This window comes from Dermochelys coriacea, chromosome 2 (assembly GCF_009764565.3).
Source record: "Dermochelys coriacea isolate rDerCor1 chromosome 2, rDerCor1.pri.v4, whole genome shotgun sequence".
In the NCBI taxonomy this organism is placed as follows: Eukaryota; Metazoa; Chordata; order Testudines; family Dermochelyidae; genus Dermochelys; species Dermochelys coriacea.
The window spans coordinates 211,529,517-211,541,828 of NC_050069.1; the positions used below are offsets into that span (position 1 = coordinate 211,529,517).

At 42.4% G+C, this 12,312-nt stretch overlaps 1 protein-coding gene across 1 annotated transcript in view; it reads right to left on the bottom strand.

Moving 5' to 3' along the window:
* DNAH11 (dynein axonemal heavy chain 11) overlaps positions 1 to 12,312 on the bottom strand; it is a 308,597-nt gene that overhangs the window by 150,588 nt on the left and 145,697 nt on the right. The window contains 2 exon segments of the mRNA XM_043507131.1: positions 6,627 to 6,729; positions 11,224 to 11,389. Coding sequence (XP_043363066.1) covers positions 6,627 to 6,729; positions 11,224 to 11,389 — 269 coding nt within the window.

Here is a 12,312-nt window from a genome sequence, read left to right on the forward strand (position 1 = left end):
GGTAGGCAGACTGCAGAGAGGGTGGATACCCCAGTTCCAGGGCTTGATTGCATCTCTGTAGAGTGAGGAAGATCTTGCTCCCCATTATTTGTTTATATAAGAAAGAGAGATCATATTGTCTGACCTGACCCAGACATCAGAGGACCTGATAAAGGGCAGGGATCTCTTGCACAATTCAGATATTACCTGAAGCTCAAGAAGGTGGTTGTGCAGCGTAGACTCTCGTGGAGTCTAGGAGTCCTGAGCTGTGTGGTCGCCCTGGTGCACTCATGGCAGATGTCTTCCAACTGACAGTCTTTGTAGGTGGAGCGGGAACGAAGGGATCCCCTACACAGACATTGTTCTTTGCCTCCCATCAGGTGAATGACAACAGGACACTGCAAAGAAGTGAGACCTGTTTGTCCAGAGCGTCTCTGCTCAGAGAACATAGACTTTTCTCAGCTAGGCCTGGAGGCAACATAGATGGGGATCGCATAGATGCATGAGGCTATGTGGTCCAGCAAGGTCAAGTGGGACTGGGCTGATGTCTGAAGACTGAGCTGAAGTTGAGAAATGAGGTTTCTCATCACCACGAATCTGTTCTGAGGTAAGCATGCTCTGGTTGCAATCGAGATCAGATTCACTATAATAAATTTTATAGATTTGGGGAGGGGTTAAAGTTGACTTTTCTGAATTTACCTGAAAAATCTAAGTGTGGTACAGGTCAAGTAAGAATGTGACTGCCATCTGCACCTTCTGACATGACTGTCCCATAAGCAGTCCGTCATCTAGGTAGGGAAATATTAGGTTGTCTTGTCAGCTCAGGTAGGCTGCTGCCACAAACAGAAACTTTGTAAAGATTCTTGGGGTCGCTGAGAGGTTGAAGGGGAGCACTCTGTTTTAGAAGTGCTCTGGGCCCACTGTAAAGCACAGCAATCTCCTGTGTGCTGGATAGCGTCTATGTGAAAATACACATCCTTTAAACGGAGGGCCGCAAACCAGCCACCTTCATTATAGCAGCCAGGACAGACATTCAGCTGTCTGAGGTTCAGGGGATGGGTCTCTGGCCCCCATTCTTTTTGGGGATTAGGAAGTATTTGGAGTAAAAGCACTTCCCCCATGTTGGGAGGGTATAGGCTTTATACATCTAGCTGGATTAGGGCAGCCACTTCCTGTTTGAGTATCCTCTAATGAGAGTGGTCCTTGAAGAGGGGTTTTGGAGAAGAGGTAAATAGGAATCTGACTGTATAGCCAGCTGGCATGATATTTAAGACTAATTTTTCCAATGTGATGCAGTGCTACATCAGAAGAAAATGGTCCAGGGAGCCACTGAAGGAGGTTGAAAGGACTGGTTGTGCATGGACTGGTTGATGGCTCTGAAGCATCTCATCAAAATGTCTTCTTGGTAGGCAGCTGGGTCTGAAAAGAGGATGCTTGTGGGGCAGTGTGTTTGCTGTGCTGTAGTATTTCCATGTGGACTCAAAGACCCTCTGAGGATAGAAGGGCTGAAGGGCCAGTAGGTACCTATAAGTTGTGCCACCATTATGTGCTGCCATCAGTCCTTGAAAGAATGAAGTTACTCATCAGTATTTTCACTAAATAGGTTGCTACCCTGAAAAGGGACATTTTCAACTGTACCCTGGGCCTTCTGTCCCCAGTAACTAGAAACAAGAGGCCCTCCTCCTAGCTATAGAGGTTGCAATGCTGTTGCATCAAGTGATGCCTGGATGGATGATCTGGCAACCAGTTTATCTTCATCCAGAATGGCCTGGAATTGGGACCTGAATTCTTACGGTATTTTATTGGTGAACTCTGTTTGTTGTAATATAGGACATCGATGCCTGGTAGTTTGCAATATGGAAGAGTAGGCTGGCTGATGAGATGTTCTTTTTGCTGAAGAGATCTTGTCTTCTGATAGACTTGTCCAAGACAGTGGACCTGGGCTGGTGCAGCCTGCTCTGCAAATGCCTGGATAATGACAGAGTTCAGGTTAGGGTAGAACAACAAAAATTCCACTCCCTTGGAGGGCACAAGTACTTCTCTACACTTTTGGGGGTCATGGCACAGGGGGCTGATGTGTGCCAAATAGCTTTAGCAGGATCCAGTGTGGCCTCATTGATCGGGAACGCAACCTTGGAAGGAGCTGTAGAGTGGAAAATATTCAGAAGTTTAAGGGTGAGATGCTGAATCTCTTCCAGTGGGATCTCAAGGGTGTCCATGATCCTCCTCAAGAGGTCCTGGTATTGTCTATAATCCTCCAAGAGTGAAGGAGAGGCTGGTGCCACCACCTCAACTGGAGATGAAAACAATGCTCTCGGTGGATCCAGTGCTACCAGTGCAACATGCACCGATGCAGACTAAGAGGCCGGCAAGAGCCCAACCTTTGTAGGCAATCTCTATGGAAATCAGGACATGAAATCTCACTTGGTGCCGGGGGGAGGTAGAGGAGAGGTAATCCTCTTCTTAGAGGACTTGTGCATGATTTCTCTCTTTTTATGACTATTCCTCCTTACTCTCCCTCATATTTCCATTCAGAGGAGTCCTTGGGTTTACTGGAGGATTCCAAGCTGGAAAGTGTCAGTGCTGGAGGGGCACTAGCTAGAGCAGGGGTGGGAACACTTTTTGGCCTGAGGGCCACATCGGGTTTCCGAAATTGTATGGAGGGCTGGTTAGAGGAGGCTGTGCCCCCCCAGACAACCAGGTATGGCCCAGCCCTGCCCCCTATCCGACCCCCTTTGCTTCTTGCCCCCCGACGTCCCTCCTGGACTCCTGCCCCATCCAAACCCTCCGTTCCCTGTCCCGACAGCCCCCCCGAGATCCCCTCCCCCTCCACCCCTCCCTGTCCCCTGACCGGCCCTGGACCTCCCGCCCCTGACTGCCCCCTGCCACCCCATCCAACCCCTCCTCTTATTCCTGACTGCCCCCCCAGGACCCCTGCCCCCATTCAACCCCCCTATTCCCCGTCCTCTGACCGTCTCACCCCCTATGCACACCCCCGCCCCTGACCACCACTCCGAACTCCCTTGCCCTCTATCCAACCCCTCCCCTCCCCCCCACTCCCTGCCCCCTTACTGCACTGTCTGGAGCGCTGACGGTGCTAAAGCCAAGCCGCCCAGAGCACCAGGACAGGTAGCCATGCCCCCCGGCTGGAGCCAGCCATCCCACTGCACAGCACAGAGCACCGGGTCAGGGCGGGCCGTGCAGCTGTGCTGCCCAGCAAGAGCTTGCAGCCCCGCTGCCCAGAGCGTTGTGCCAGCAGCGCAGTGAGCGGAAGCTGTGCGGGAGGGGGAACAGCAGGGAGGGGCCAGAACTAGCCTCCTGGGTCAGGAAGGAGGGTCCCTTGGGTCCGATGTGGCCTATAGTTTGCCCACCTCTGATCTAGAGATTCAGATTGATCAGATGGGGAGTGGGAACAGATCCAAAATGGGTCTCATGGAGAGCTCCATTAAGTCTGAACTCCCATTATAGAGAAAGGAGCAAACAGAACCTGGAAAAATAAGCATCAGCTTTTTCTGAACAGCAGACAAGGGCAACAGGAGAGACTGGGATGGGCCTACTACAACACTGAGCTGTCAGAGGGAAGGGGAGCCAGAATAGCTGAAGGGTAGTGGAATCAGGCAACGGGGAGAAATGGCTGAGCTGAGCAACAGAACTGAGCTGTCAGGCAGAGGGGAAGGGAAAGGGCCTAGCTAATGCTAGACATTCAAGCTGTGTTTTGGGAGAACTGCGTAGCATGGAGATAAAAAGCAGCACTGACCAGCTCAGCCTCACTTTGGCTATGTTGCCTGTTAGTGCTTTGATCTGGGGTGTGCAGTGATTGAGGCATGGAGAGACCAGATCTGACCTTTGAGACTTTTCCAGAAAGGCAAGCAACGGCATGTTCCCCCCAGACAAGCCAAGGCTGACTATGCAGCAACTTTTAAAACTTAGCAAGCTTAGCAGCAGCAAATGATCTGGAACATTTTTGATTAAAGGAGGAAGTGTAAGGCTTGCAAGTCAGAAATCTGGACCTCGTCCTCCAAATCTATAGGTGCCAAGTGCCCTAAACACAGTGGCTCTGGCATATTGCCACTATACAGTCAGGGAATAGGCTGCAGCACAACTTTCTGTATTCTTTGTATCTGAAGAGCCCTGCTTTGTCCTATGGCACTGCCTCCATGGAAACATGGGGCAGAGTTTTAAGAGATCTCATCTCCCACTTTTTGCACCTGAATGAAGTAGCTAGATCTTCCAAAGTGCTCGGCACCTCCCATTGCTTTCAGTGAGGACTTTTGAAAATCTGGTTAGTTATTAAGGTGCTTAAATGGGAATTCTTCATAACTGAGCTCTTTTGCAAATCTGGCCCAAAGCACATGCTTCACCTTAAAAAAAAATCCAGCAGATCCAAGCCAGTTCTAGGGCATTTAGAATAGTATTTACTTTATATATTTTCCATATTTAACTTCAGAAATACTTGATAAACAAATGATTAAATTATTCAGTATGTAACTGATAATAGCTATTATTAACAGTTCAAGATAACTACTGAAATGGAATATTTAATTCAGTTCTCTGGCAATGAAACTAATATGATTATTGATGTTACAGTGGCTCCCAGTCAGGGCCCCATTGTATCAGATAGCGAACAAACACACACAAAGGTATAGTCCCTGTCCTGAAGAGTTTTAGTCTAATCAGAGACAAAGTGCAACAAGTAGATTTATTAAAAAATGAGATGGAGAAAGGAAGGACAAGGGTAACAGTGGTAGCAGCACATGATTACACAGACTAGGTATATGGCCAACTTCTATTTTATTTTCTCTTCTATATATGTTGTTGTATCACACTTACCACTGTAGTATCTGAGCACTTTCACTCATGCATTATAGACTCAGACTTTAAGACTCGGAGACTTTAAGGTCAGAAGGGACCATTATGATCATCTAAGCAATGTGATTAATATCTGTCTCGTGGTTGGCCTTTCAAACCTCTTTGGAGAGGGAGAAGTTTATGCAGTGTAGTTTTTGTTTTGGAATTTGCAGAGAGACACAGACATTGCTATGTATTTTTGTTAGAGAAGGCAAGGTCAGAAAAATACTCCTTGCACTTAGAACAAAAAGTGATGACATTTGTGATGGTCCTTAGCTCAATAAATATAACATTGTTATCCTCATGGGAGATCTAAATGCACAGGTTGGTGATGATAAACACTGGATGAACACATTATGGACAGACATGACATCCTAGGACAGACTGACAACAAAGGAATGTGCAACCAGAGCAATCTTTGCCTTGGGTGTACACAATTTTCACACAAAGAAAGAAATAAAATGACAGTGATCAGATGATGGTTTCACTCAAAAACATTGTCATTAGTAGGCACTGGAGAAGATCACTGTTTGATGCCTGGATGTACACAAGTGTTGGTGTTGGAAGTGACCATGATATAGTTATTGGGATTAAAAAAAACTACAGCAGGTAATACTACACAAAGTAGAGGAAATGTATGATGTTAGATAGATAGTTAGTAGATCTAGCTCAGAGGGCTAATTTCAAACTGCAGCTTACCAATAGATCTGAAAAGTTAAAGATACTGATGGAGGACATAAAAGAACAATGGTAGTTGTTCAAAGAAACAAGAGTGGATGCAGGTAGGACTACAGTGGAGGCGACATGATCTAAGAAAGAAAAATGGCTCCAATCAAATACAGATAGAGAAAGGAGAGGGAGATATCACACTTCGAAGGAATGTGTGATTCAGGGCTGGTCTTCACTACAGGGAGATAGATGCTGCTGCAAATCAGTGCAGCGGGGCCAATTTAGCAGGTCTAGTGAAGACCCACTAAATCAATGGCAGAGAGCTCTCCGGTTGACCCCAGGACTCCACCTCTCCGAGAAGAGTAAGGGAAGTCAACTGGAGAGCATCTCCCATCAATGCAGCACAGTGAAGACACCGGGGTAAGTCGACCTAAGCTACCTCGACTCCAGCGACGTTATTCACATAGCTGGAGTAGCGTAACTTACCCTGGTAGTGAAGACAAGCCCTCAGAGGCAGTTCAGGCAGCTCTTGTGCTGGTCACTCATCAGGAAGTTCTGAGGATAGACCAGGCAGGGTTTGAGGCCTGGAGTCCTGGGCATACAAAGTGCTCTGATACATGGGGGAACAAAGGGAACAGGAAACCTGATCCCCAAATTATCTGACTAAACTAATAGCATCTATTTAAAATTTATTTATAGAGTCGATGTCGGAAAGGAACATTAGAAGGCTACAGACACAGAAAGCTTTCCTCCCAGACTGAGAGCAATAAAAAGGAACAAGAGAGGTGGTCGGTCTGGACTGCTTCTTATGGCCTCACTTTGGAGCATGAGGCAAAGGTGAAAGCAAAGACCAGCAGATACTGCTGTTGAAGAGTTTTGGACACACAGAGCACATGCGCACACACAGGGAATTCCCATACTGACCAACAATCTATACACTTTGATAAAATCTGCTGGTTGGGAGTACAGAGCTACTATTGGCATCACTGGAAGTTCAAGACGAAAAGAGAGACTGACCATATTCAAATTAGTGTTTATGTCTGTTACAATTAAAAGCTAAAATTCTAATTATATCTAACATATTAAATAATAAATATAGGGTTACTATGATATAGCACTTGAAACCGTACCTGGAATTGAGGGTTGATAATGAAACTGCCAGCAGTTGGATTCATATACGCAACATATTGGCAATTATGTATTTCTTTTACCATTAACTTCTCCCTATCATACCTAGAAGATGGAAAATATAACAACTTTAGTTTAAAATGATTGATAATTACTGTCAGAGCATCATAGGTAGCATATGGCTTAGTGCTAGTTGGAAGATGGAAATTCTAACATTTAAAATTAGTTTTTGTCGTGACTCAGGATGAAAATTGAAATTCTGAATTGTGTGTAGAAGAGAAATTCTGAAAAAAATTGATTTGGAAACAACAAAATGACTTTAACAAAACGTTTCATTTAGATAATGTTGAAACAATCTTTATCTATATATATTAGAAACAAAATGAGAACGTCATAGAATTATAGAAATAGATGGAATGTAAGGGACCTTGAGATGTCATCAAGCCTAGCCCCCTGCACTCTGATAGGGCCAAGTAAACCTAGAACAAATATGACAGGTGTTTGTCCAATTTGTTTTTAAAAGCTTCCAGTGATGGGGACTCCAAAATCTCCCTTCAAAGTCTATTCCAGAACTTAACTACCCTTATACTTGGATAGTTTTTCCTAATATCTTACCTAAAGCTCCCTTGCTGCAGAGAAGCCCATTACTCCTATCTTCAGTAGACTGAAGAACAATTGATCCCCATCCACTTTATAACAGTCCGTAACATATTTGCAGACTTATCAAGTCCCTCCTCAGTCTTCTTTTCTCAGGACCAAATATGCCTGGTTTTTTAATCTTTCCTCGTCGGTTTTCTATGCCTTCAGTTTTTTTGTTGCTCTCTTCCGGACTCTTACCAATTTGTCCACATTTTTCCTAAATTGTGGTGCCCAGAACTGGACACTGTACTCCAACTGGGGCTTCACCAGCACTAAGTCGAGCAGGAAATTACCTCCTGTGTCTTACATACAAAGTACTTTGTTTTGATTTGGAATTGTTTCAAAATTTCCCCATTGAAAATTTCATCAAAATCAACCAAGTCTCATGAAACATTCTGATTCTGACAAAACTGCATTTTCCGACAGAAAATTGTTCCATCTAAAACATTTCAATCTGCTCTAGCATGACTCTTTCCAATATAGACAGGTCCCCGCACCCAATCTAACATGGACAGATATAGTACAGTACACTTAAGGAGGTAGCATGAGTGTGGGAACACAATGGGTATGTCTACACTGCAGCAGAGAGCCTCCCGGCCCAGGTAGACAGACTTATGGTAATGGGGCTTGCACTAGCACACTAAAAATAGTTGTGTGGACATTGCAGCACCAGTGGAAACTCAGGCTAGCCACCCCAGCTCGGACCCAGGGAATAGGGTGAGCTTGAATTCAGGTGGCTAGCTCAAGTCTCTGCTGGTGCTGCAACATCCACATAGCTATTTTTAGCTCATTAGAGAGACCTCCACTACATGAGAAGTTTGTCTGCACAGCTGGGAGGCTAACTCCCACCTGCACTGTAGACATAAGACCCTTTGTAGAGTAAAAGTAGCTAAAATTAGCAGGTTTCATCATAGACAGAGAGCCAAAAATATGCTTGGCACATAGGAAGAGGGAAGTTGTTTCATGTGCAGGGCACCATGAAAACAGGTATTGAGCATATTTGACAGAAAGCAACAAAAGGCAATAGGTGTGATTAGAAGACCACATCTTGTTTTTTGCAGTATGGCCCAATGGATGGGGCATGAGACAAGGAGTCAGGGAACCTGGATTCGATTCCTGGCTCTACTGTTGGCTCATTGTGTGACCTGGACAAGTCATTTACGCCACTTTTTCCAAATTTAACTCAATTTAACATTGGGTAACTTCATTTTTGAGAGCCTAAGTTGGAAAACTTAGGCTCTCATTTTTAGAAGTCAATAGCACTCATATTTTCAAAAAAAGGCAATAAGAGATGCAGCTGCTCCATACCTCTTACAATCAGGCACTACATATCTGAAGGCACCCAAACATTGTTAGGCACCCAAAAATTGAAGCACCCAAAATTAGAGTCTGTTTTGAAAATTTGGGTGCAAACCTCTATGCATCTCACTGATATAAGTTATTATATTCAGCATTACAAACAGCACAATATTCAAACATACAATATGTGGTTATGATAGTGTGATACATTACATTTATCTAGTTCCTTTAAACTTCTTGTATACACTCTGCTTATTAATCTATCATCACTGGGATTACAATTAACATTCCAAGCCTCTGGCATCTTCCAGCAGCCACCAATTTAAAAGAAATAAAACAAACCAAAACACTTATAAGTTTTCTACTCAAGAGTAATGCTGCCATTGCAATAAATCCTTTACCTCTTATCACACAGTCTTGTATTGTCCTTCTTTCTCATATAAGCGCTGATCTTGCCAGGGTTTACATATATGTCTAACCTTAAGTGCAAGTAGTCTCATTAAGTCAATGTAACTACTCCCATACAAGAAGTTAAGTCCTTTGCTGGACTGAGGACACAGTGCTGAGCACTTTGCAGAATCAAGCCCTAAATAAGACAGACAGAGAAATAGAGACAGACAGATGCACACTTATTAGAGTGGGTGCATATAGCATCCCACTATAGTTAATGTTGAACATCAACTTCCATTCTAAATCTCCTTATTCAGCTCCTCATTACCATTGTCAAATTTCTTTTGGGCTGAAGTTTTCCATGCTGCGTCTCATGCCAAAAGGGGCATGGGTTGTATTTTTAAAGTCTGAACAAATTCAGTGCAGTCATTTTGAATAATCTAAGCATTTGAAAAATGTACCTTCTCCATATACTCTGATTAGAACTCAGATAAGTACACTCTGGTTTAGGATTAATTTACCAGAAATAAACGTTCCGAACTTTAAAATTACTAAATCAACTTTCTCCTAACTCAGCTTGTTCTATAGAACTGAAACTTTTTTTTTTTAAAAAAATGAAGCCAAGTTTAAAGAAGATAGCTTCAGTAGCTTTAAATATTCATAATATTTAAATCAGAAACAAGGAACATTTTCTAAAAACAAATTTAAAGCTAGGGAAATTTACAACCCGGGGCAGGTGGCTCTAAAAAATATTAGCTTTCTGAGTTGGAGCTGATTGATTCCACTGAATTAGTGATATCTCGGACTTAAATATTCACTTTCCTCTCTGCCTGTCTTTTCCCCTGAATATCTGAAGATATTCAGAAGATATCATATGTCATTTCTGAGTACATTATATTTCCTACTATGTCCTTTACTGAGTTAAATTGAATCTACTTTAAAAGACTTGGGAATAGCACATATACTAACGCTTCATCCCAGCCCCAGCTCTGATAAGGGTCCTTACAAAGAACACGTAAGGAAAGAGAAGAAACACACAGGCCATCACCAAACTTCCCTGTGCTGTATAGTTCCAGAGGGACATATGTCCCTAATTCCCTAGTAGGGAGAAAGAACAAATAATTAAAAATGTAAATATATGAAAAAAGTGACCACACGTGAAGGAGAAGGAATTGACCCTTTCAATACTGCCAAAATATATATACTTGTGTGTGTGTCCTGGCAATAGCTTTTTAGCGGAATGTTTGCTTGTTCATTCATCAGTTCACTTGCTCCCTGCCCGCTCAGGTCAGTCACAATATAGGAAAGCATTCTCTGGATGTCTCTGGTAAGTCAATCAGCAAGAAGAACAACTAACTTAAGGTACCCTCTTACACGAAAGAAGTAAAGGGCAAAACTAAGCCTGCCCCAGTGGGACAGAAGAAAGATTTTCTGAAGGAACAGTGAAAGAAGACACTAGTTTTTCCTTTAATTTTGGATTGTCCTCATCTTCATTTTTGAAATGTTTTTCTGTAGTTAGACACTCTTGATATCCTGCATTAAGCTCTTCAGGTGAGGGACTATTTGTTCTGTGTTTGACCATGACTGTGGCTCTATCACAATATATAATATATAATTATTATATATAATTATACAATTATTATATTTTTAAAGGTCTGAACACATTTTAGATGTCTCCACCCTCTATTTCTAGAGCTCAGCCTAGAACTTATCAAAGCAGTTTTAATGAATATGGCAGAAAATGGAGAAAAGCAGAATGTAATAAAGAGTTCACAAGAATTCGACCAAATAAGCTAAAGAACAGAGTGAAATTAGTTTAGGCAGTTAGTTATTATAGTTACCCAATGGAACTCACACCTCCATGATATAATTAGGGCAAAGGGTGCAATAGGATTTTATAAAAAAATAGATGTTTATATGAACAAAAATATCATCTGCAGTTACACAAGCAAGGATAAACATTTTCAAGGGTTATCAACCCTCATGCTTTAAAGCAAAGTCAATCACTGATTTTCTGGAGTTAAGAAGCAGCTTCCTCCATAGCCAGCTATGCCAAAAGGATATTATGCATATTCCTTTGTTCCAAACTCTGCCACTATAACCATCACAATAATAAAACAAGTTTCCTGCTCTATGGAAAAATAAAGTAAAACTAAATTAGAAGTCTAAAACTTGTGCTAATTCTTTCTTTGGCATGGGAAAAATGGTTAAAAATTTTAGCCCATATCAATCAAATTTTGATTTAGCATAAAACAAGTAGTAATTGCTTACCAATGTCCATAGTCTATGTGCTGTTGAATCAGTGTGTGAGGCTGAACTGTTCCATACACATCCATTTCAGGCATGTTCATATCATCAATAAAATAAATCAATTTCTTGTTTCCTACAGGACCATAGTTACTGTCAGCTTTTTTCTCTAGGCTTTTCTGAAGAATCTCTAAAATGTTATGGAGTATATGACAAATAGTTATGATACTCAAACAGTTCAGAGACTAAATCAAAAATGCATAATTAATTCACCCAGGGGAAAAATTAAATCACGTAGGGCCAGATTTTTGAAAATCTGGGATGTTTCAAAAGCAGTTAGTTGATTTCACGGGGAGTTAGGCACTTAGGCACCTAATGAGATTGTCAAAAGTGCCAAACTACCTCTTTAGGTACCTAACTACCTTTAAAAAGCTGGCTATTAGGTTCCAGTCATGCAAAGTGCTGTATGTGGGCAGACTCCTGCACCTTTTGTGGAGACCCACTGAAGTCAATGAGGCTCTGCACAGGTACATCACTTTGTAGGACTACAACATAAAACAAACCCAAATTTTCTAAGACATCCACCGGAAAGAACATGAAGTTGACAGAACGAACAAACCAACAACTAGCTGTGGTCTTTTTGAAAGGCATGTTAGAATTGCAGGCTGTTTCCTTAAAAAATTAAAGTGTTCCCTGGTCCTGCTTGCAGGCTACAGGGCTCTGTAGGAAACCATACATTCAGATTTCAGAGTAGCAGCCGTGTTAGTCTGTATTCGCAAAAAGAAAAGGAGTACTTGTGGCACCTTACAGACTAACAAATTTATTTGAGCATAAGCTTTCGTGAGCTACAGCTCACTTCATTGGATGCATTCCGATGAAGTGAGCTGTAGCTCACGAAAGCTTATGCTCAAATAAATTTGTTAGTCTCTAACATACATTCAGAGTCAGAAAGAGCCAGCTAACCAGCAAGGTGTGCTTCTCTGTCTTACGGAACAGCCTGCTTCTCTTTTCTCTGTTTTTGGTTGTGTTTGTTAAAATTCTAGATTCTAAGAATAAATTTATATTATATTATATATCACAGCATTTATATTTCTTTTAGAGAAGTAGCATCAT